The 25,526-nt window shown below is 48.9% G+C and overlaps 1 protein-coding gene across 1 annotated transcript; it reads left to right on the top strand.

The window, feature by feature from the left end:
* On the top strand, positions 1-25,526 carry LOC121080641 (mothers against decapentaplegic homolog 7-like). The gene is given in 5 exon segments (XM_040578787.1): positions 1-167; positions 169-527; positions 1,060-1,113; positions 5,322-5,396; positions 23,950-25,526. Coding segments are annotated over 5 exon segments (1,155 nt in total). The 5' UTR covers positions 1-39; the 3' UTR covers positions 24,489-25,526.

Genomic DNA, 25,526 nt, shown 5'->3' with positions numbered 1-25,526 from the left:
TGCCCATTTTGTAGCCGGGGGCCCCTCCTCTCGTCCCGCATGTTCAGGACCAAACGCTCGGTGCTCGTTCGGCGGCTCTGGCGGAGCCGTGCGCCCGGCGGCGAGGAGGAGGAGGAGGCGGCGGCGGCGGCGGCCGAGACCCGGGCGCATGTGTGCGGCGGGGGGGCGCGGGTGCTGCCCGGGCAAGGCGAGCCGCGGCGGCCGGGCGGCCGCGGAGGCGGAACTGAAGGCGCTGACCCACGCCGTGCTGAAGCGGCTGAAGGAGCGGCAGCTGGAGAGCTTGCTGCACGCCGTGGAGTCCCGCGGCGGGGCGCGGACCCCCTGCCTGCTCCTCCCCGCCAAGGCCGACTCCCGGCTGGGGCAGCACTGGTACCCGTTACCGGTGCTGCTCTGCAAGGTGTTCCGCTGGCCCGACCTGCGCCACTGCTCCGAAGTGAAGCGGTTATGTTGCTGTGAATCCTACGGCAAGGCTCACCCCGAGCTCGTCTGCTGCAACCCGCACCACCTCAGCCGGCTCTGCGAGCTAGGTAGGTCGCGGGGGGCGCGGGGTATGGGTGGATGCGGGGGATGGATGGGTGCGGGGGACGCAGCCCCACTCGGCTCGCTGCCCGCTGAACTTTTAAATTTTTTCCCTCGGGGGGGAAAAAACCAAAACAACCCCCCACCCCCCAAAGTTTGCATTGCCGTGTTCTGTAGATACATATTCTATTTTTTTTTCACGGGGGGAGCCCCCCCGGCCAGCGGGGCCGGGATGCGGGGCCGCCGGCGCGGCGGTACCGGCTGCGCGGCCCCGGCCCGCCGGGAGGCCCCGCGCAGACAGCCCGAGCGCAGATAGCAGCGAGACTGGCGCCAGACGGCCCCTTTTGTTTATCTGACAGCTAAATATCAAGGCAATCACCGCCTCGCTGCCCTGCCTCCAACCCCCAGAGCTAAGACAAACAGTTTTGCTAAAAGAATGCCACTGTTATCATAAGTTCCTATCTTTTTTCTTTTCCTTTTTTTTTTTTTTTCCTTTCTCATGGCTCTGCTTTTATTTTCTCTGTACTTTTCTAATTCCAGAGTCTCCCCCTCCACCCTACTCCAGATATCCAATGGATTTTCTCAAACCAACTGGTAAGTGGAGGGTTGTTTTTTTTTTCTAGGCAGGCTACAGATAAAAAAAAAAAGGGAAAGCAGACCCTTTCTCAGGGAAAAGGACCCCTGCCTTTGTCACGCCGCCATGCATTTGGCTTTGGGGCTGCTGGCTGGCTCCTGTGCCTCCTGCCACCCCTGGAAGAAGGATCATGGCATTTTATCTAAGGCACCCTCTCCATAAAGTGGGATTTTAAAAACTCTGTCAGGAAACTCTAGGAGGGATTGCAATGCAGCGCAGTCCTGCACTGCTGGAGTCGCCTTGGAAAACCAGAAAACACCATGGGCTCCAGCTGTAAATGGCACTGCTCCCACACCCCTGGGTGAATTCGGAGGGATTTAGGTTGGGAATCCAGCACAGCATCTCCCTGGTGGCTGGGAATCCATTGACAAATGGAGTTGGTAGAAATCTTTCAGTCTTTTAAAGAAGCCTCATCTCGTCTTGTCAAGTTGAAAAAATTTAGGAAAGGGGTTTGAAAAGTTTTGGTTGTTTTTTTTTTTCCAGCACCGCTCTGCATGCCTGTTGCTTGTGATTGAGTGTCAGGGTGCCAGGGGAGAAGCCCATCTGAGGCTGGCACTGGCGCTTTTGCGGTTGTCTGCATAAACTCTTGGTTGGCACTGAGCTCGCCGGGTGCGAGAGAAATGGGGCTGGAAGGCGGAGGAGAGGTGGGGACAGTCGGGGATGGGGGGAGCTCGGGGAGGAGCAGCTTCTGGCTCCCCAAGGAGCAGTGGATCTGGAGTGTTGGCTGGAGTGTGGTGGTCTCAGCAGTTGTGTCCCTGGGTCGCATCAGGCAGGAGGGGCACGTGGCGGTGCGGGGAGGCAAAGGCAGATGTCTTTCTGAAGACCAATGTCAGGTCATTTTATTATTATTATTTTTTGGGGGGTGTGTGTGCAAAAGAGCAGTTTCTACAAAATTGCTGCTTTTCAGTTTCTGGGGACTGAAAGAAACCCCCAACTTGAACTTGCTCTGGACACATGAGGTACCGTTGTGGGGTCCCATCCTGCTCCCTCGGAGGCTGGACTCCTTGTTTTTCCCCTCCGCCAGCTCTTGAGAAAAAGATGAAAACTTTGTGCCTTGTGGAAATAAGCAAAGCTGTTTAACAAACAATTGGGTTGCAAAGCATGAAATATTTTGCCTCAGCATGAAAAAGCAGGAGATAACGGCTCATGAATGAAAGAGGGATATCAGGAGTAGCTCAACATCCCGATCACATGCTGGGATGTGGAAAGGTTGGTCCATAATAGGCTCTGAGGGTCTGCTGGGTCACAAAGTTTTGTGGGTTTGGCTGGGATTGGCATCGTTTTGTCTGTGTCCCTGCAGCGCTCCCTCCAAACTTTCTATTTCTGCCTTTATTGCCTTTCTCTCTGCGCACCGGTGATCCTGGCGTGGGATGCCAAGGGGTTTGGAGTTGTGGGAGAGAAGGGTTAAAGCTTGCCCTCGGGTTCCTGTGGAGATGTTAGGATAAATCTATTAGCAGGGCTTAAACATCCAATCTGCCTCTGCCAGGACCTCATTTTCAGTTAGCGAGTGATATATTTATTCATTAGCAAATGTTGACATAAGATAGCAAAATGTGTGTAAACAGAAAAGCCACAGAACATGAATGTGCCATTTCGAAAGGAAAAGTTATTCCTATTGGCCAATAGGAAGTGATTAATGCTGCCCATCGGAAACATAGAAACAACTGGGTTACTCACCAAAAAGTCCTCCTTTTTTTTCCTTTTTAAAAGAAAAATCCATTTGGCAGCTGAACTCTGACTAACGGGGCCGTGACAGGCACAAGCGGAGCCTGGCAGTCTGTTGTTGCAGGTGGGTTTTGCAAGCTCAGGGTTTCTCTGCGTTTCCTCTGTGGAGGGACCAAGGGTTTCCCATCCCAGCATCGGTGCCATCTCCTGCAGCAGTTTCCCAGCCGTGTGTGAAGGATGGCTTGCCGCAGGCTGGTCATGTGGGAGAAGGACAGTAGATAATGATGGGAAGGTGCAAAGCCTTTTACCTGGCATGAGCCGTCTTCTCTGTTGGGACCTTGGGTGGGAATGGTCCCTCTGTTTAGACTTGGGCAGCTGCATCTGCTGATGGAGCTGGGAACACGCATCCAGCAGGAAAGTTCTGCTTTTCCATCAGGCGGAATAGCAGTAATAAAAATACTTTAAGCATTTAGTGTTGTCTTGTAAGTGCTTCATATGGACAGACAGACAGGAGTACCTAGACTTGTATGGGCTCTGGCAGCAGTCGCCAGTGGCCATCATCATCATTGAATGGTTTGGGTCAGAAGGGACCTTCAAAGTCCCTCCAGTCCAACCCCCTGCCATGGGCAGGGACATTCAACTGGATCAGGCTGCTCAGAGCCCCGTCCAGCCTGGCCTTGGATGTTGCCAGGGATGGGGCATCGGGCACCTCTCTGGGCAGCCTGTGCCAGTGTCTCACCACTCTCAGCATAAAACATTTCTTCTTTCCATCTAGTTTGAATCTTCTCTCTTTGAGTTTAAAACCTTTGTGATGGGGATTATGTGGGTTCTTTTGGAGGTGATGGAGGCTGAGGCAGGCTGTGTTGCTGGCTGGGGGCAAGCTGGGATGGACAGGGAGGTGGGGGTCTGCTGCAGGCAGTGGCGTGCCCTGTCAGTGCGTTGGTAGGATGGATCTGATACTTGTGCACTTGCTGTAGAGTGGGAAGATGGGCACTTGCCAGCTGGGTTGCCCATGGGAAGGCTGTAGGTCTGGGCTGGCTGGCTCACCTATCGAGGAGAGGACTTTCCCTCTTCCTTACAGGGGACGTTTGCAGGGTGATGGTGGATCGCGCAGAGCCAGACTACCCCTTCAGTCCTGGAGGTGTGTGGGTGCTCAGCATCCCCAATGTCCCTGCAGCAGCTGCCACTCACGGCCATCTTGGAAGCGAGATGGATGGTAGTGCCCCCAAATAATTCAAGCACAGCTATTTTGACCCATCGTTAAGTGGGACAAGGGGCTGCAAGTGGCTGTGTCCATCGTGCTCCTGGGTGGCTGGTCATGGTGGTGCTGGAGTAGAAGAGTGCAGGAAGCCCACTGAGATGTTGCTGCAGAGCCAAATGCCCTCCTGTAGGGACTTTCAGGGGAGTTGGAGGTTTGGCAGTTTCCAGGAACTATTCAGCACCTTGTGAGGTTGGGCTGGTGGCCACCAGGAATAATTGTATGTTTCCACGATGTTTTACTTTACTCCAATAAAATGAGGTTATGCAGACAGGAATTTCTTTCTCATTGGGATTTTGGGGATGAAATTACTTTATCAGTAGGGAGAAAACCATCTGGGCTCTCCTGGTAGTGGTCCTTTGTTTGAGATCAGCTGTGAGCAAAATGATGTCGTTAGGGAGCCCAAATCTGATGAAACCCAAAGTTGCTGAGAACCTGGTGAGGACCAGAAGGTTACATGAACTTCACACATCTTCTCAGGCTTGACCTTGAGCTTGTCCCCCCTGTGGTAGTGACCGAAAAGCTGGAGTTTGCCTGTAGGACCAAGGGGATCAGTGTTGGCTTCTGACTGTTGTCACCTGGAGGAGCAGGCTTGGGATGGAAAGGTCCAGGCCTTGAGCTCCAACACCTCCACACATCAGGAGAAACCTCTTAACAGGGCAGCCGGTCTTACCCTGCCCTTGCCCTTTGGTGGGGCATGGAGGAGTAGATCCAGTTGCCCACTTGTCCCAGGAGGTGACAATGGGGTGTAAGATCCACCAGCAGCTGGTAGTGACAAAAATTGAGTGGGAGAACGCAAACTTAGACCATTCACCGCAGAAGGGTGGCGGTGAGACCTTTCCCTTTCAGTTCCCATTTTGGTGTGTTACAGGTGTTGACTAAATTGGGTGCATAAAGCCACGATTTAAGCATTTTTGGGAGCTCGCTGACATCAGACCAACGACAACCTCGATCTCATTACCCGGTGACTTGGCCGGAGAGGTGGCAGCCAGTCTGTAATTTTTGCTCTGGTCTATAATCAGCGTTGGCTGGTGATGAAGCGCAGTGCGCAGCCTTGATTGAGGCGATAAGTTAGGGTTAGGGTGGATGCTTCTTGATGAACTACCGTCTCTGCGCGGCCAATTAGTAATCGCTTCCTGCTAAACCCTTTGGAATGTGTGTTCTGCTCATGGTGATGCTGGAAGCCTGCGAAGAACTGCCTATATACTGATATTTTTTATTTTTTTTTCTTTTCCTCCACTCCAGCAGATTGTCCAGACTCTGTGCCTTCCTCCACTGAAACAGGGGGAACTAATTGTCTAGCCCCTGGGGGGCTTTCAGGTAAGACATCTTTTCTTGCCCTTGATTTTGGCCGCAGGTCACATTGACTGAGGGTCCCGATGGAAGGCGAAGTGATGCTGGGGATTTTCAGGGATGCGCATTGGTGAGAAGGCATGCTCAGAGTGGGAACTGGGTTTTGTTTCAGTGGCAGCCGCGTACCTCTGGGCAGAGGATGTGTTGAAATCCCCGGTGAGGTTCTCCATCCCCAAAAGCCCCCATTTCCCTTGAATTCCAGCTTTATGCTCCATTAATTTTCGGACCGAGCCAGGAAGAGGTGTGTTGGGGAAGGCTGAGCAGTATTGGCCACCCCTTTGGATGCATGGATTATCAGAGCAGGTGTGGTCGTGCCTTGCAGAAGGATTTGGTGTCAAGTTCTCCTTGGCTTGGTGGTGGTGGTGGTGGCATCTCTTGTCTCTGGGACAAGAGCCACGCTCGGGCTTTGCTCCTGGTAGGATAACCAGTGTCCTGCATCCAATGTGTGAGGCTTGTGGTGCCCCGAGGAAGAAAGGTGACCTCATTTTTTGCAGAGGACGTTGGAGAGGGAGTTGGACTGGATGATCCTTATGGGTCCCTTCCAACTTGAGACATCCTGTGATTTCCCTTGTTTTCCTGTTTTCCATCTCTTTCAGCTTCCAGGTGCCTGCATGGGGGTTCGGAGGGTGGTTTCCCCACCCTTCTTGGGCTTTTCATAGAATCATAGAATGGCTTGGGTTGGAAAGGACCTTTAAAGGTCATCTAGTCCAACTCCCAACATCTTTTTCAAGGTGTGATGTCTCCAGCACTGCATCTCTTGCCCCGGACCGGCCAGCTCTGTGGCTGAGCTCTCTCTCTCTCCAGGACTAAAGTGTCTGAAACCATGTACCTGCATGTACTCACTGATGTTTGAAGGTGCTTCCCTTTGTGGGGATGTCTCCTTGATTTGTGACTTATTCATCGCCCTGACATTGGGATATTCAGAAATAGGTCGGCAGTGGCTACACACGCGCGTGCATCTGCCCCTGCCTCTCTCCAGGAATTGCATTTGGTGTGGATGTCTTTAAGTGAGCCTTGTTTGTTTTTCTTTGAGTGTAATATATACCCTGTCTGTTATTTGAGAGGGGAGCATATTGTTTGTTCAAAGGCCCTGGTGAGAATTAATCAAATGGAGGGGGAGAGGGAACAGAGAAACTTGTTGCTGATTTTTTTTTTTTTTTTTTTTTTTTTTAATGCAGATGACTTCTGGGGTTTTCTTTTTTTTTTTTTTTTTTTTTGCTATTGGAGCCTATAGCTTTAGGGAAGGAAAAAAAAGAGGCTGTAAAAAGAAAAAAGACAAGAAGCAAAACACCACAATAAGGATGTTGTTAGGTTTGTTGGTGGTTTTTTTTTCTTTTCCTTTTTCCTCCTGAAATACACCCGTTGGAGAGGGGAGGAGAGAGTTCAGTTCCACAGGATACCACATGAAATAAGCAGAGGAAGTACTTGCTTTTAAAAGGGGGCTTTCTGTAAGGTTCAGCCTATTGATAACATCTCGTCTGGCTGCTCCGCTCCGGAAGGCGGGAGGTAGGGGCTTGGGCTGCAGGAAATAACACGGCTTTTTCCTTGTACCTCCCAGAGGGCCACGGGAAGGGGACCCCCAGCTCCTTGATAGAGCCCCCTCCCCAAAAGAAAGCACATTTCCCCCTGAAAAGGCATTTTTTTATACTTATTTTATTATATTTTAATTATTTAATTGGATTGGATATTTTTTTCTTTTGGTCTTCTTTATCGAAGGTTCTCCCCCCACCTCCCCAAAGCCTGGAAACAGAACCTTTTACGATCATTAACCGCTCTTTTCCTCCCCAAATGTAATTGTAGCCATTTAGTTTAATGAGGAGCTGATAGGAGAGTTGACTCATGAAGGGATACGGTTAGCTACCCAAGCCCTGAAACAAAGCCGAATGCCTCCACATGAAAGAGCATTTGTTTTGAATTTGCTCTGATTTACTGGTATCTCCTTTCCATGCGCAGAAGTGCAGTGCTGAAAATTCCCAACTGCAGAGACCCAGTCGAGAAAGGAAAATAAACACACTTTGCAGCAATCCTCCAAAGCTTACTTTCCCCTTCTTTTTTCTAACATACACACACACGCACGCACGCGCGCGCACACACACACACTCTCTCTCTCTCTTTATTTAGCAGAAGAGGGTTTTAAAGGAGTTATTGGCAGGGTACATGGCAGCGCTTTGGCTTGGGCTTCTCTGACTTTGGGCAGATGGGGATTGGTGATGCCAGGTGGAGAATCCAGCATCCTTCATCCCCTCCGGACCAGGGCTGTACACACTGGATTTGTGGCTCCTTGATGAAAGGAAGACTTTAAGAAAAGCAAAAACAACCCCAAACCAACCACCCCAATTTGAGTAGATTTGGAAACTGGAGCAGGAGGCTGAGGAAGATGTCATGGGTGATGGTGGGTTCCTCTAGCACTGTAGGCTTTGGCCACCAGTCATGGGCAGTGGGTGCTGGTGTAGCAGCGGTCAGTGGACCTGCCCTAATGTCTCGGAGCTGGAGGAGCGGGATGCAGTGAGGCTGATGGCTCTCAGTGTCCAGAATTTGGGAATGGGGCTGGCCTGGGGTTCACGGCCACTCTGGCAGGGAAACCGCATGACAGGGTTGGGGATGGTGGCAAGAGGGGTGTTAAAAAGGGGATTGAAGCAAGCGTCCATGAGGAACCTTTGATGATGAGGAGTCTTGGGGCCAGCCACTGCCGGGGTTGCAGTCTCCTCCGGGAGGCTGAAGTTTCATGGATGGATACCAGAGGTGCTGGAGGATGTGGGAGGGGGAGTTGCGGGGGTGTATGGGGAGCATGTCCCCCTTGTCATAACTGATCTGAGCTGCTCTTCCCCTCCCTCCGCTCTCTGTTCTGCCTGCCCCAGAAATGCAATACTGCGTAGTCCTTCACACCATGCAGGTGTCTTCTCATCCCACCTCTGCTGTCTTTTCCCCAGCCATCCCATTCTCTGGCTGATGTACCCCTTGCTCCCCACGAGGCGCTGGATCTCACTGCCATATGCCTTTATTTATTTTTTTTCAGCTTTATTTTTATAATCGATGGTCACCCTGTGGGTAGGTCAGGGCTCCTCGCTCACGCTGTCTCCTGCCGACATCATTGTGCTCAGGTAATGCCAGGCCAGATCCTTTCTGTCCTCAGCATAGTTAAAGAAGAGAGCAAAAATATCCCATTGGAGATAAAAATAATTCCCATAAATAGGAGTCAGAGGGTGTTTTTTCCTGTATTTTGAGCTGACTCGTTCTCAGCAGATGTGTTTGGTTATGACTCTTCTTTCAAACAAGCAAAGCCATTCTTGGAAAGCCTGGAGGTGGTTGGCACGTGGTCTGGTGGCGTCTGATCGGTGGGAGTTGAATTTCTGGTACAACCCATGGAGAAGCTCTGCTCTGATGGTAGAAGTGAGCTGATGGTGCTGGATCGTGTTGGTTGCTGCTGGGTCTCCATGGGGTGCTCTCCACCCAGCCTTGTACATCTCCCTCTTGACCCCTGTGTGGCGTGGCGCTGGTGGCTCTTGGTTGATGGTACCCATGGTGGGTGAGAAGGAGGCTCTCCTGCAGGATGGATGAACAGTGCTGGATCTGCTGGCAAAGCAAAGCTCTCCAAGAAGCAAAGCCCAGAGATGGCCATCCCAGAAGGAAAGCAAGATGAGCTGGCTTGTGTCCTCACCACCTCTACTGCTTTTTACTTTATAGAGGTTGTTCATAAAACACCAAACCTGAGAGTTCTCCCAGCTCTCAGCCCAATCCTGTTGACTTGCCCTGACACTGGAATGGCCCCAGGGTCTCCTGGAGCAGGTGGATGTTGAGTGATGGTGCTTGGTGGGTGCTGGACTGTGGCTCTGCAAGACTCCAGGCTGGGAGACCCGCAGCGGTCTTCCACAGCCAGCACAGCCTTGGTTTCTCCCTCCCAACTCCTTTGCACCAAAAAGACGGGAAAAGACCTCTGGAGGCTGGAGAAGCATCAGCATCGCTGCCTGCTCTGACTCTCCCGGCGGTGGGACCTCGCCTGATTTCAGGGACCGCTTGGGTGAATGACATTTCATTCCACAGTCGCAGGCAGGCCAGGAATGTTTCACTATGCCTCTGATCCCTGCTGGTATCTGCTCGCTGGGGAAGAATCATCTTGTCCAAAATTGGAGCTATTCACCCCCCAAAGTGGCTCCCCATCGCCCCCGCCTCGCCCCTGCCATGTAAACAGGATCCTGTGTGGTTACTCTGGCAGACTCCTGCCTGTGTTTTCCCATTCCCCCCTCCTTCCACCTCCCTCTAGTACAGAGTTTATAACCTCCTGTGAAATGCCTTTATTTACAAATTGGCATTCTATTATAATCTGAAATTGAGACATCTTCCTGTGGAACTGGGATTGTATATTTGTCCTAGGGATAAATAATTGCTTGGGAATTATTTTTTTTTTTAAGTAAGTCACTTATTCTTGGTTTATTTTTGAGCATGTGTCCTTTTAATATTTTTTTTATTTGCTTTGAGCATCACAGGACATTGCACTCTTTCCTTCCCAGCCTTGTTGGGGATGCAACACACACCAACCCCCACCCTGTCCTGTCCTTGTCCTGGAAAGGACAAGGTTATCAGGGGTTAACACCAAGATGACAGCACTGGAGCCTTTGGAGCAAAGCAGGCTGCCTGCCAGACTAGGAGCCTCCCAGCTCGCCTGGAACATCATCTGACTGTGGTTGGCAGGGAGGAGGGAACTGGCGGGGAGGAGGAAGCCAGTGCTTGGCACGGACCCCAGGGCTCTTGGCTTGGCCACCCGCTCCTTCAGCCTCGTGTTTTGGGTTTTTTTATTATTTTTAAGGGGGATCTTGCCTTGTGGGTACCCCCCACCAGGGATACAGCCGGGATAGACCCCGTGCTGTTGTGGGGATGCTGGGGGCATCCTCCTTCCAACTCCTCTTAGCCAATTAAAATCCCCCCCAAGCAAATAGGACCCATTTAATAATGACTTTTTAAGTGCTCTAGAACCTTTTGATCCTTTATCCTTTCCTCAATACTCTTCTAGGATGGCTTTTTAAAAAAAAAATGGCAGAGGTGCTCCCCCAAGTAAATACTGGGTGCTTCAATCCATCCCTGTACAGTTCCATTAAATCCATTTTTCTGGGCGCTGATGGATTTTCCCAACCCAACAGTGCCTTGAGAGAGCAGCTGACAATAAGATGCAGAAGAAGACCCCACCACCAGCAAGTCCTTCATGACGGGGACCACTGGGATTTTATCCTGCAACCTGATGCTGTTTAGGGAGGAACGAGGACAAAAAGGTGAATTTTGGAAGTGAGGTGTCAATTCAAACCACCTGCTCACCAAAGATGTCCCGATGAGCACCAGCAACTGATCATTGGGGACATTTAAAACTGGATGGGACAAAAACACTCGTAGAGGAGCAGCCCCAGGCTGGCAGGGATGCAGGCTGCATCATTTCCATCTCTGCTGTCTGCTAGCTGGTATCACTTACACTAGACAAACCAGTTTTATTATGCATTAACCACATGCATTTCCCCGCCACCAGCATGGGGAGATGCCTATTTCTAACCACGGCAGCCAAGCTGATAAACCTTGATGCTGGGTGAAAATGAGGTACACCCCGTTTTAGGGTCCAGAGGGAAAACTGAAGTGTACAGACACCCTCCCCCCAGCCCTTCCCGGGGGCTTTAGGAGGGTGATGGGCTGGGTGGTGGGTGGGTGCCAGCCCCACTGCCGTCCCCAGCCGGCTTGAATGACCCACGCTGCAGCCTGGATGCCTGCCTACTGTCACAAAGGAGCTTCCTTTCCAGTTTATTTTCAGCGCTGAGATACTATTAACTGCTGAGGCATGGTCTCTGTGCTAACCACCCTCACTTTTTGCCTAAATTGCTTTTTCACCCCCAGCCAGCATGTTGAGGCTGCCGGCTTGGCTCCCGTGCCACCGGGGTACAGGCTGCGTCATGGCTGCTGTTGAGGAACAGGAGGGCATGGAGAAGCAGTGGCCTGATCCCGCATGGGGCTGAGGTCAGGCAGGGAAGGAGCTCTGTGTCTCGCAGTATTTCTGCCCACTGGCTTTGGATTAGCCCCTTGGTTTGGTTGTGGGTTTTTTTTTGTTTGGTTGGGGTTTGTTTGTTTGTTTGTTTTTGTGTTTTTTTTTTAATTTTTTAACTACTTTTAATAACAGCAGCATCTTGGGTGTTGCTGGCTGCTTTCTCTGCAGTTTATTTTATCTTGGTTTTTAAATTTTATTTATTTAATCGTTTTCCTTTTTTTTTTTTCTGTTGTTCTTTTTCTTTTCCTTCTATTTTTTCTTTCTTTTTTCTTTTTCTTTTCCTATGTAAGAAAAGAGCGTTTCTGGGCAAGCATTGCAGGGATTTTCCATCCCCATCTAGGGAAGGGTGGGGGCTCGCATCCCCTCTGCACAGATCTGCTGCGGGAGCCACCCTTGGGGGGGAGTGTTTCACCTATGGGCTGAAGTTGTCAGGTCCAAAAAGCTTTTTCCAGGAATTTTTGTGCTGTTGAGGATGTGACGTGGTGTTTGCTTACAGACAGCCCTTCTGCCCCCCTTTCTTTTTTATTTTCTTTTTTTTTTTTTTTCCTTGTTTATTTCCCCCCCTCCCTCCCCTATTTTGGGTAGCTATTTAAATGCATGATGATAACTTTCACCCTGTTAATTAACAGGAAACATTGGGACAAGACAGGAAATTACATCAGTCTTTTATGAGGAAAGAGCCAAGAAAAAAAACAACCAAGAAAACATAGTTATTAGTGAAAGGAAAGAAAGTGCTGGAGGAGGAGGAGAAAGAAAAGGAGAAAAAAAGGAGGAATAAACCCCACCCCACCATCCCATGGGCCCCGCTTTTCCGAGGGAGGCTGCTCCAGCACTTGATTTTATTTTTATTATGTTGAAAAATATTTGACTAGCAGGGTCACCTTTGCTTGAGCACGATGCTTGAGCTTCCTGAGGAATCTGGTTTTTTTTTCATGCCTCTTCTCAGCTTCCTTCCCCAAGCTGTGAGGCCTAGGAAGCTCTTGGCCGGGAGACTGATTTTGGTTTGGCTGCTCAGCCCTTCAAATTGGTCCCCACCCAGTGTCATTATCTTGGTTTTAACTTGCAAGGGGAAAAAACCCCAACCCAACACCCTGTAAGAACTGGCTCAGCCCTTCTCTACCCTTTTAACCTCACCATGTCAGGAACCTCCTGGCTTCAGCTCCCTGGTTGGGCTGTGCTGGCAGCGCCAAAGCACCGCGGGGGGGGTTGCAGGAGGTCCTGGTGATGTTCTCAATGATGCTCCTCCATATGCGATGGTGTGTACCCGGCTCTGCAGGCCTTCCTCATCCTCCCTCGGGGATGAAGTAAGATGCCCGGTGGGGTGGTTGCAGGAGGTCCTGCTGATGCTTTTGGTGATGCTCCTCCATGTGTGATGGTGGGTACGTAGCTTTGTGGTTCTTCCTCATCCTCCCTTGGGGATGAAGTAAGATGCCTGGTGGGGTGATTGCAGGAGGTCCTGCTCTGATACTTTTGGTGATGTTTCTTCATGTGTGACGGCAGGTAACTAGCTCTGTCAGCCTTCCTCATCCTCCCTTGGGGATGAAGTAAGATGCCCAGTGGGGTGGTTGCAGAAGGTCCTGGTGATGCTTCTCCATGTGTGATGGTGCATACCTGACTCTGTGGTTCCTCCTCATCCTCCCACAGGGATGAAGTAAGACACCCGGTGGGGTGCTGGGTTTTGGCAAGCTATCTTTGGGGTGAAGTCTGGCTCCCATGGGCTTTCCCAGCTTTTCCCTGAATACCTGTGTGGGTGGAAAGGCCACTAGATGAGTAACTCAGAATCGCTTGGGCTGTTAAGTGTTGTTGAAAGTATGTACCTATAACTGTATGAAATAAGCGAGGCTATGGACAACATAATCAACAAAAACAATGCAACAAAATCAATTTAACCTATACATATATATATAGGTTGGATATACATATTGAATGTATTATATGTCTAATTATATATAATATATAGGATATATTCAATATTTAAAGAATACATTATATATAATCATAATAGATGCAGGTTGAATATATTAAATATATTAATAATATATTGAATATATATTATATATATGATTTAGATATATATACAGGTTGACTACATTTTGTTTGTAGAGCCGCCAAAACTGTGTCAATAAGAGCTGGCTTTGCATTGCAGAAACTCAGGTGTTGGGAAGGTGATGGGAGTGCAGCCATCCTTTGCTTTTACATCCAGTGATGTTGGCTCTGGATCCAGTGATTTTCGGTAATAGAAACCGATGGAATGAATTTATAGGTGCTAAAAATCGCTGGGCATTGCCACCGAGGGAGAGCCCCATCCATGGTGGATGATGCAAAATAATACTGGAGGAGTTATTGTGTGCACATGGGTGTACAAGGTGAGGTTTTGAGTAGAAAAGCAGGGAAAATAGCAAAATAGGTGAGAAATTAAATGGTGAGATGGGGTGCTGTGCAGTGGCTGGGCTCCAGCAGCATCTTCCCTGGCAGAGTACATGGAGTAAATAACTTCATAAAATCATCCTTTGAGCAGGAATCAAATAACAGGAATTTTATTTGGAAAAGGAGTTGGGAGCCTGAAGTTACATCACTGCGTTTGAACTGATGAATTCATTTTCTTTGGAAGCTGGGCTGAGACTTTTTAGCTCATTATAAGGAACAAACCCATAAATCTTCATACGCAGAGGCCCATAGTTTTCCTGTTCTTTGTCACAGCTGAGCATGGAAAATGTATCCTGGGTGTTGAGCATGAAGCCTTGACAACACCTGAGATGTTGCACCAAGGTTATTTTCTGGAGCAGCCGGTGTGGTGTTGAGTTTGCCGAGCACAAGTGCTGAACTCCAAATCCCTTGGGCTTTGCCCCCATGGGAGGATGCTGCTGGCTCTCAGGAGGATGCTGCTGCATCTCGGTGATGCCCAAATCCCCTGGGCTTTGCCCCCGCTGTTGCATCTCAGTGATGCCAGCCTGGCTGTGGTGCAGTCCCTGCCTGGGATAGGGCTCTGCCACCCACAGCAGGGTGGGATGAGCACAAGGAGCTTTTTGTTGTGTGATTTTTTTTTCTGATTTTTTTTTTATTTATTCTGGGTGCTGCCGACATCCCCGTTTTATAGCCCGGGGCAAACCTCTGCTGGCCTCTGTCTGCAGAAGGGGGGTGCCAACTCTGCCAGAGCGCCGGGAGGGTTAATTACTTAATGAATGTAATATTCTCTATAATTGCTAAGCATTATTAATCCAGAGCAAAGTGAGAGGCAAGGGGAGGGGTGTGTCCGTGGCCAGGCTTGTGAACTCCATTCAAATGCCATCTGTCCGTCTGTCCATCCCTTGCTTGTCCATCCCTTGCTTGCCCCCCTACCTGAGCAGGGGCTGATGCTGCGGCTGTTGGGCTGTCCCTGGGCTGCGACCCTGCCTGACCCTGCCTGCGCCCAGCATTTGCTGCCTGCTCTTAGGAATAGGCGTGATTAGGTTATGAAGGCAGACAGAAGTAATGATTAACTTTTTCAGTCTGCATGCTGTCTCTAGTCTGGCGCTGGGTGTTTTTTTTTCCCCCTAAGTAGGCCCTGGCCCGCTTCGACAGGGTATTTATTAGGTTGTAAAGAAAGCCAGGAGGAATGAAGGCAAGGGAGGAAGGGAAAAGGGGAGGGGAGGAGCCTCTTCCATCGGATCCGGGACTGGAATTTATTGGCAGGAATGCAGTAAATGCTCCAAATGCCAGCCCAGCTAAACAGTTTTCATAATTGTTACGGAGTGGGGCACGACGAGTGTGAAAAGGACTTTTGTTCCAACCCTGTTTTTTCCATGGGTTTACATCCCTGCGAGGGATTCTGCTCTGGGAAAGGGAGCTGGGGGAGGTGGTTTTTTTTTTTCAGTGGGGGAAAGATATATTTACATCTGTTTTCAGTCTTTGGGAAGAATTCTAGGTCAGTGTGCTGTGGCGAGAGGCTTTTTTTCAGTATTGAAACGAGAGCGGTAGCAATGCCTTGTGTGCGTGTGGAGTGCAGTAAGGGGGAGGAAAAAAATCCTCACATACATCTGTGTATTAGGTATCCGTTTGGAAATCCTAGACTGCTCTGATTCAGTTTTTTTTAAGGTCTTTACAAGGTTTTTAACATGTAACCCACATATCTACATGTTGTCAGTGGAGAGCTGCAGCTTTCCTGGGGGCCGTATCCCTGCCCTCCCCCAGGCATCGCTGGGTACCAGGTAACCTCCCTGCCTTGCTGCAGCAGAGGTTTATTTTTTGATTGCAAATGCGTTTAAAGGTCTTCATCCTCTAAGACGGAGCTTGGTGGTTGCGCTGAGGGGGACTGTGACCCCAGGGCGGCATGGCCTGGTGGCCTCTGGTGGCTTTGGCATCTGCATCGGTGATTTATCCCTGCACTGGAAAGGTGACGGGCAGGATGCTGTCACAGGAACCTCCAGCGCAACCCAATCCAGAAGACATATTTTGGCAAGCTCATCCTCAGGTCTGATTTGCATTTTTCTAAGTCAGGAGCCTTTTGTGTGCTGGTTTCTCCTTCTCAGAAGGTTTCTGGTTGAGATCTGGGTTGGGTATGGGTGGAGAAAAGGTGTGTCTTGGTAGCTGCTGAGGCTGAAGCACGGAGGTGTTGGCTTATCTCCAGGAGCTGGGGTTGGTACCAACCCTGAGTCACTTGGTGGTCGTGTGGCAGCATCTGCTGAACGCTGGCTTGGGCTTCCTGCGTTTTCCAGAGGAACTTCTTGGCTGATAGTAATTAAAATGTGATTATTCTGGCATGCTGTCAAGGCAAGGGAGGAGTTCGGAGGGTGCACGGGGCTGTGGAACATCTTCCAATACTTCCTGAGCCAGCCATTCCTCCTCACTGGCACAGAACAGCAATGGGGACACATGCAGCAAAAATAGGATTTCTGGGGTTTTCCCACATGGATCTGCATGCTTCATGCCTATCCGGGTGGCCCGGGGTTCTTAAAAACCCCACTGATGCTGGCAGCACCCCTCTGGAAGGGTCTCCCCTCTTGGAAGCATCCCTTCGTCCTGCCCCACCGCTGGCTTGGAGCTCGGGGAAGGGATTCCCGTCCTACTGCTTTTTTGAAACAAGGGAAAAGTTTTCCCACACCTTTGAGGGGTGCAGAAGGAGAGACAGACAAAGAAGGTTCTTTAAATTAAAGCTTCAAAAATAATTAGACTGACTGTATACTAAACAACAGCAAAGAGGCCCATTTGCTGTAAATATTATGAATGGATTTGGCTGGCTTCTTCATCCCCACCCTTCCTCTAAGGCTTTTCTCTGAGCTGAGTCGAAATTCGGCCTTCAGACAGCACGGTACTCTATAATTTGCATGGCTGATGAGGCCCGAAGCCTGGTACGGAGGAAACTGGAGTCAGCTGGCTCCTCTCTAACCGCTGGAGACAGGCAGACAGGCATTTTTGGTGTATGTCTGCGTAAGTCCTGCCCGCCCCGCTCCCTGGAGCTGAGCCTTGCTTGGCTCTTAAAGAGTATGTGCACAAAAAAAGGTTCTTCTTGCATAGTTTTTAGCCATGGTAATTGATTAATCACCATAATTAGACAGTAGTGGTGACTAATAGGATGTTTAAGAATCAAATTTCTGGTTTAGTGGACTCAGTGAACTCAGCAGTTTCACTTGGGTTCTTTCTTCACCGTCTTTTGATGCGGGGGACATCAGGGAGCTGGGCTTCCTTCACACGTTCATATTGATCACCCTATATTTTTCCAGCTTGGACATCCCTCCTGGGCCAGCCTTGGCATTTGCCGTACTGTTGCAACAACAGGCTTGCCAGGGACTCTTTCTGGGATGTTTTTCTTCTTTTTGTGTCCCATCCCTGAATTAACCCTCAAAGGTCAGGGCTAGGTTCTAGCTTGGGAGAAGGTTGACTCAAGGCACCACCAAGCTGGGGTGGGAACTTTAGGGGATGTCCTCAGGGATCAGTCATCTCTACTCACTGTCTAACACAGCCTCGTTTTTGTCCTGGTTTCACAAGAGGGTTTCCCAGCCATGGTGAAGGTGGTGGAAGTTCTTGGTTGGGTCACCAGGGGACCGAGCAGAGCAAACCCTAGCTTGTAGGTCACCGCTAACATGAGTCTGAACCAAAGCCCTAGTTATAAATACCGGGAAATCCCAGACTGCTTCCCCCGATGGCTTCTGCCAATTTTTTTTCCTCTGTCCCCATCAGACTCGCAATCTGTTGGCAACATCTCGGTGCCTGGATGCCAGCACTGAGCAAACTTCAGCAAACTGAAGAAACTCAGGTATTTCTGTGCAAGGTTGACTGACTTTGCTAGGAGCAAGGAGCCACTTAAATGATTGGGTGGACAACTTGTTAATAAATTAAAGAAACAATTTTAAGGCTCTTTAGCCTGCATGACTACTGTCTATGTTGCGTAATAAGAGCTGCCTAATTAGACATAGACACAAATTTATGGTCTAGCCTGTCAATCCACGGATTAAGGACTCCATAAGTACCTACTGACTCGATGGGCTGTAATGGCTCCTAAAGAGACATTATGGTCTATCGTGTCAATAATCCACAGATTAAGGGCTCCCTATGTATGTGTTGATGCCACCAACTGTCCCAGCTCTTTGGGGGCTCTTGCGTTGGCGCAGTGGAGGGACCCCACGGGCCACCGTGGGTGGTGGCATCCCTGCAGTAGGTAAGGGTTTATTTTCTCTGCAAACAACAGGATCTTAACACATGACCATCCTCTAAATTAGCCTTTCAGAAATAATCCCAGCCATCAAAAGCAGGGGGCGGGGGGGTGGGGTGGTGGTGAGGAAGCTGAAGCTGTCTAGCCCTTGTGTGCAGGGAGATATAAAAGGTTGGGGGCAAACATTTCCGTGGGTGGTGTCTCCAGGCTGCCCACAAACGCTGTTAAAGGCACAAAGACCCTTTTCTGCAGCAGGATATATCCTTTAATTTGGAATTTTTTTTCTTTGCTTTTGCAAAGCATACCTGGAAATCTGGTTTTGAAGGATTTTTCTTGGGTTTTTTTTTTTTTTTCCTCGTTTGTTCCCCCGCCCAAGTAGCCTGCAAATGCCTGAGAGACTAGAAAGGAAGTAAAATTTCCCTTTTTGGTGCCCATTTTTCTTTGCTTTGATGAGCTGTGTGGTTGCACGTCATGCCCGGTGTTCTCCTCACCTTGATATAATGCCTGTTCACTTCTGGAGTGAGAGGTCAGGGTGTGTTTTTCTTTGGATCCTGCAAAAACAGCACTTGCCAGTAACAACGAGGGGCAAAACTGCAACTGGAGTGCCCCAAGCTGCCCTGAGCACCCTCAAGAAAAATATCAAAACCCATAAAAAGCTCCGGGGTTTGTGTCTCTATCTCAACAAGCAGAAGAAGATGGAGGACATGGCTCTGTCTCGGGCTCACAAATGCCACTTAAGGTCAGCCAAGAGAGATTACCCGGCGCGAGACACGCTGAGCTTGGTCTCAGCCTTGGTCCCAGACAGATGACACGTTGTGCTGACACCAGTCCAGCCAATTTTGGTTTTTTTACGCGCAGATGCCCTCCACGTGTGCTGGCAGATAAAGGAGGAAGGACCGTAGGTTCATCCTGCTCATCGGTGGTGCCCATGTCGCTTGTTTTCCAGCAGAAGGCTGCCTCCCGGGAAGCCAGGCAGGGATCTCCCCATCCCTCCAGGTCTCCTTGCTGCCCCAGGAGCTCACATCTGGGTCCTGGACTTCCTAGGAAAGGTCCATAAGACCAGTCTCATGGGGCTGTGATTTCACGGTGGACATCTATATGAATTTATCTGTTGGGTAATCAGTCATGCGTGCGGTGTCAACCCCACAGGTGACCCAGGTGAGGGTACCACAAAACCTGAGCAGCCTGCCCATGGCAGAGGGTCGAACTAGGTGCCCTTTAAAGGTCCCTTCTGACCCAAACCAGTGATTCTATGGAAACGAGGAGGCTTTTGTTAGCAGTTCAGGGTAGGTGATGCCATGGTGAGTATTGTGTCAGGGTTGATGCCCAGTGCCAGGGATCACAGAAGAATGAGGGAGAGGAGGGGGTGAGACAGGGAGTAGTTTAGGAAGAGCATGAGAAGATGCTTTGGGTCAAAGCTGCTCTTAAAAAAAACCCACACCTATAAATACACATATTAAAAAAAGTATAAACGCATAGTTTGAAACACTTGTATGGTTGGCTAATTGAATTTGCGTCTCATTGTAAAATCACTGAGGAAAGGTCCAATTACAGGCATTTAAAAACCTAGTCGGGAACGCAGTTGTATTCCCGTTTTCAGTGACAAGTTGTTATTAGTTAATAGATATCAGTGACTATTTAGGATAGCTCTTGACTTGATCAGATGGGAGTAGTCCATCTGATCAAGTAAAGAGTCAAGTGGGAAACTTGCTGTTTTCTTTAGAGGTCAGTTGATTGCAGGAAAACCTTTAGCTATGTCAAAACACCTCCCCTCTATGTTCATGAACATGGCACTAGGACAAAGGCGGGATCTGAAAGCCAGCCAGGAGCTGCATTGGATTTCTTTATTTTATTATTTTTAAAAAAATTCAGTTTGGCTGAAATGTTTTGGTTCTTCCTGAATGAAAAAAGAACTTTTTCTTCCCAAACTCCTAATAAAACTACCAGAGCTTGGAAAGAAAAAGTAAAGATGACATGGTTTCATCGTCTTAAAAGCATTCCCATGTAGAGGAGAAAAGCCACACCAGGAATTTTCTGCCACTTCCAAGCGATGTGAGATGTGAGTCCTCCTACTACAGCTTGGGAGAGCAAAGCATGGGGCCATTCCTGATGAATTTGAGTGTTTCCATGGTGTGAATCTCCCATACTCACCTTCATCCGGACCTCTGTGCTTTCAGCAGTTTTTAATTTTGGGGAGTTATTACTCCATTGTTGCATCCCCCAGGATTTCTGTATGGATGTAGCATTTTCTGCAACATCCCTCCCTGGAGCAGATGATGCCCTGAGACCACATGTGTGCATCCGAAGCTGGAAAAATCCCAGCTGTGGCCTCTTACTGAGCAATTTTGGGCAGGACTTGCTGTTTGCGAGGGTTGAGGCAGGTGCTGGGAAACCTCACAGCCTCTCACACTGGCTGGCGTGTTGGGAAGTAGCAGGGATGATGCTTTTGCAGAGGACACTTCTTCCTCACCAAAGGATGTGCCAGTAAAAGTCAGAACAGCTCCTCAGGAAAATTCCGGAGGGTGTAAAAAAAAGGAAAAAAATCAGCTTTCCAGGGGGAACGTGATACTGAATAACGTGGTTGTGTTGGGGCATCACTGGTGATGAACCATCACCAAATTTCCAAAAAATATTACCCCAAGGGTTTTTGGGGTACCAAGTTATTGCCTTGATATCTCCCTTCCATGCAGAAATGTGCTCTGCTTTGGATGGGTGTTGTCCATAGACCCCACTATGAGTGATCAATACAACTAATTATCTAAATTTCTGAGGGCAGACTCGCTTTATTTTCAGTTATTTTTATATTTTTATATATATATATATATGTATGTATGTATTTTTTTGAACAATAAGCTTGCACAGTGCTCTGGGGGGAGCCTGACAGAGCCTCTAGGCAGGCTATAATAATAATAATAAACCAGTGGTATCAGCAAATTGTGGAGGGATGCTTAATAACGAAATAATAGTGCAGATGTTTATAGCATTAAACATTATCATTGTTTGCTGGAATATGGGAACAGTCCCAGTTTGTTGGGAGTTTTCCAGGCTTTTAGAAAGAGATGTGTTTGCTCCAAGGAGCTCGTAAAAATGATGCTTTTAACTTAAAACAAGAATCCTCAAGCATTTCTCAACCATTTCTGGGCTGTTGCACATGAGGACATGCTGAGGGCAATGTGGCTGTGGATTTCCCAGGATCTGGGTTTTTGTGTGAGTTTGCAGCAGGTGGCGGTGGGAGCTGGGTGGTGGGTCCCTGACATGACCCCAGGCTCAATGGGATGAACCCAGTGGGGTGTTTTGGGGCAAAATCCATCAATTTGCTTCATTTGCTCAGATCCATGGTCATTGCCACCAAAAAAAGTCTTTTGGGGAAAAAATGTCCGTCACTGTAGGAAGCATCTCTGCGTCATTTTTTCCTCCTCTTCTGCGACCTCCTCTCCTGTCTCTGCTGCCCCAGTGATGCCACAGGCTTTTCCCACCCCTTTTCCTGGTGGATGCCAGCATCAGGGAGGCAGATGGGAGTGGGGAGGCTCTGCTGGGGTCCCAACAACCGTGAAAAGCGGCGCTGGTGGCGGCTGGCAGGGAGGCCTGATCCTGTTTATCTGAGCTCAACCCTTATATTCTCATGGCTTTTTAACTAGACATCCAGTCAACAGCCGAAGCCCGCAAACAGAAGTGGCTCTAGCATATTTATACTGTGTGCTGGCATTGGCTCCTTAAAAAAAAAAAGTATCCTGGATTACCTAAGACTTGTCCTTGAGGTCTGGTCACCCCATGTCATTGAAAAACCTAGTGGGATTCATTCATGGACTTCCAACCCTCCATAAAGGTCTGTTCATTCATAGCCAAGGCAGGATTTTTTTGTGGTTTTGTTTTGGTTTTTTTAATGCACTGTCAATTAAATAACTCTTTGTAAGCAGCAATGAGCTACTTGTTAAGTGGTCTTCACTAATTCAAGCACAAATATCAGGTGAAAAAGTCTTTGCCCCCCCTCCTCCTGAAAGGGATGCTTTTATGTTCAAATAAATAAAAACTGGTAGGAATTTTGGCGGGGTTCAATGGCTGTTGCTCCAAAATTCCCTCAACTGCTGTAAAACAAAACCCAAGCAGTTCTGAGCATCACTGGCAGGCAGGCGGCGGGGAGGATGTGGTGGTGGGAGGGCAATGTGTGGTCAGGATGGGGATGGATCCAGGGGCATCATCCCCCTGGATCCAGGAGTATCTCCCCCAAATTCTTCTGTCACTTGGGTGGGTGGGGAAATGCCATCCTGGGGGTGTTTGTTGCCCCACTGGGTGCACCCTTGGGTGGGGGGCACCCCAAGCCACCCACTCTGTCCCTCTCAGTCCCTTGCTGCAGTGCCAGGTTCTAGTGGGGTATAAAGTTAGTTGCAACAAAAGTCTTAGGAGGCACTGAAAAGGAGAGGTGGAAGGACAGATGAGAGCACACTTAAATGGATGCTGTCCCGGGGACACCCCGCCCAGCCCCCCCCCCCCCCAGTTTCACCTGGCATCAGAGGTCCCCTATTGCAGGGTGTACACAGGCCCATTTTTAGTAGCTGCTGCCTCCAGCAACTGGAGAAATATTTTCCTTGCTGGCATAAAAATGAGGAAATTAAAAGTGTGTGGCTGGGCTGGGTTTTTTTGGTTGTTACTTTTTTTTTAAAGCACAGTGCAGGGCTTGAAGCACAGCTCAAGAGGCAGGAACAAGATGCCTGTGCTGGGGAATAGGCTTATTAATAGCAAAAATATATAGAAAACAGGGCAGCTAGCGTGCTGCTGCCATTGCTCGTGATGACGGGGGGTTGGGGGGCTGCTGAAGTGATGCAGAGAGCTTTGGGTTGCTGGGTTACCCACAATCTCTGCTCCCATAGCTGCTTCCATGGTGCAGGGGATTATTTTGGTAGCTAACTTACATTCCCAGGTTGACTTTTATTTTTATTATTTTATTATTTTTTTTTATACAATTAGAGAGATGAATAGTTCCCAGGTTTTAACATGCCTACCGAGGCCTGCTGAGCAGTGCTGGACTGCTAGGGATCCTCCATCAGGCAAAGGGACTTTTTCACATTTCTCAGGCCCCCTCCCCCTTGCTTTTTCCTCCTGCGTCGTATCTTCATTGCTTGCACGGGGTAGCTATGGGCAAGGGAGTTGAAAGAAGGGCTGCAGGAACACATTTCTGGTTGTTTTTTGAGATTTGTTAGGCCATTTTTGTTAACAAGCATGACTTTTCTGGTCCTCACCCTGCCATCATCAGGGCTTCATCCAATGTCTCCATCCTTTTCATCGCCCAGGCTCTGCCTATGGAAAAGCCCCGTGAACTGGAGCAGGCAAGTCCTTGTCCCCTCTCGCCCCCTGGGGTGACCTTCAATGTGCTTTTCTTAGCAGCGCTTCATTTTTTTTCATCATCTGTGCACAGTAGATATTTATGGAAATGGATCCATCATCTGGTGGGTTAAAGTAAGGGGGTTTAGGTTGTTTGGTCTTAGGATGCAGCTGGAGCATCTCATCTCTCCTGTTGGCACTGGTGGTGGTCCTAGTGATGGTTTGGGTGTGGGATGGCTGCACTGCGGGTGCTGCTGATGGGTCTCAAGCCACTTCTGAAAGTGGACCTGGTGATTCAGGACCCATAACTCCAGCCAGAGCTAGGCAGTGGAGCAGCACGGGAAGCCCCCAGACCTGTGTCAACTGAAATGATCTTACCGGTGGCTTTAAGACATGGCTTTTGGAAGCAGTGGATGCCCTGGGGGCACCACTGTGTGCATGGAGAGCATCATGAAGACATGGGTTTGCAAGGACCTGCTAGCATTGTGTCGCTTTTAGGTCGTATTACCTGCCCCGGTGCTCAGTTTCTCCTGTTTTTTTCTCCTGTTCTGTAGATTCTCAAGTTCTTCAGGAGCCGGGGGATCGGTCACACTGGTGTGTGGTGGCATACTGGGAAGAGAAGACGCGTGTGGGTCGGCTGTACTCTGTCCAAGAGCCCTCCCTGGATATCTTCTATGATCTACCTCAGGGGAATGGTTTCTGCCTCGGACAGCTCAACTCGGACAACAAAAGCCAACTGGTGCAGAAGGTCCGCAGCAAGATCGGCTATGGCATCCAGCTCACAAAGGAGGTGGATGGTGTGTGGGTGTACAACCGCAGCAGTTACCCCATCTTCATCAAGTCGGCCACACTGGACAACCCCGACTCCAGGATGTTGCTGGTTCACAAAGTGTTCCCAGGTTTTTCCATCAAGGCTTTTGACTACGAGAAGGCGTACAGCTTGCAGAGACCCAACGACCATGAGTTCATGCAGCAGCCATGGACTGGATTTACTGTTCAGATCAGCTTTGTGAAAGGCTGGGGCCAGTGCTACACTAGACAGTTTATAAGCAGTTGCCCGTGCTGGTTGGAGGTTATTTTTAATAACCGATGACTCAAGACAGAGTGGACTCATGACATTTATACTACTTTGCTGCTATTATTTCCTTCTGAGTGCTTGCTTTTCATGCAAACTTTTTTGGTTTGGTTTGGTTTGGTTTTTTTTCCTCCCCCCTGTTTTGAGAAATAGCTTATGGAAAGATTTTTTTTACCTTGGGTATTTTGATAAATCTCTCTATTTTTTAAAAGTGTGAATGACCAATAACTCAGAAGGATGAGAGAAGGGTGCAGGGGGATGGATTGCGTAGGATAATTATTTCATGCCTCTGAAAGGATTATCCTATGCGATCGATGGATTTGGAAGCCATTTACAGCTCCTTCTCTTGGATAAAACAAGATCCCTGTATTTTTTTTATGCACCACCTTCCCCTCGCCACCAGCTATCCCTGGTGACACCGAGACACCCTTCCCCAGCGGTGCTAACCCCACGTTGCCACCGAAGGATGGTGCAAAACCTTCCCAACCAGGTCTTTACCCACCCTTACAATTTTTATTTTATTTTTCTTGCTGCTGAGTTCACATCTTGTCACTGTGCTCATCCTTCCACTGCTTTTTTTTTGGCCTTTTTTTTCCCCGTGGTCATGGATTGATGCAAGGGGAGAAAACAACAGCGGAGAAACCTCGTGCATGGCCCATGCTTTATAATTTGAGCTGAGATGCAAAGCGACAGAAGCCTAAGCCTAAAAAAAACCCCAAAACAAAACAAAACCGACAAGACAGATGAAATACAAATGGGAAAACAAAAGAAAAAGTGTTCACGATAGTTGGTCTGTTGTAACCTGCTTAGCTCAGGTTATGCTGGTACCATCCTATCTGGAAATTCAGTTGTGCTTTCATTTCTTGAATTCATACATGAGTATGATACTTTTACACTGTTTTTAGCTCAATGAGCATGTTTAGACCTTAACATAAGCTATTTTTCTAAATATAAAGGTTTAAATGAACAAGACAGCATTCTCATTGGAACTTTAGCATTGTAGTGCTTTGGAAATAAAACACACTCACACACAAAAAAAGGACTCCTTAAAAAAAC

Source organism: Falco naumanni, chromosome W (assembly GCF_017639655.2).
Source record: "Falco naumanni isolate bFalNau1 chromosome W, bFalNau1.pat, whole genome shotgun sequence".
NCBI lineage: Eukaryota > Metazoa > Chordata > Aves > Falconiformes > Falconidae > Falco > Falco naumanni.
Note: the sequence above shows the minus strand (reverse complement) of the source record. Positions and strands in the feature narration are given on the sequence as shown.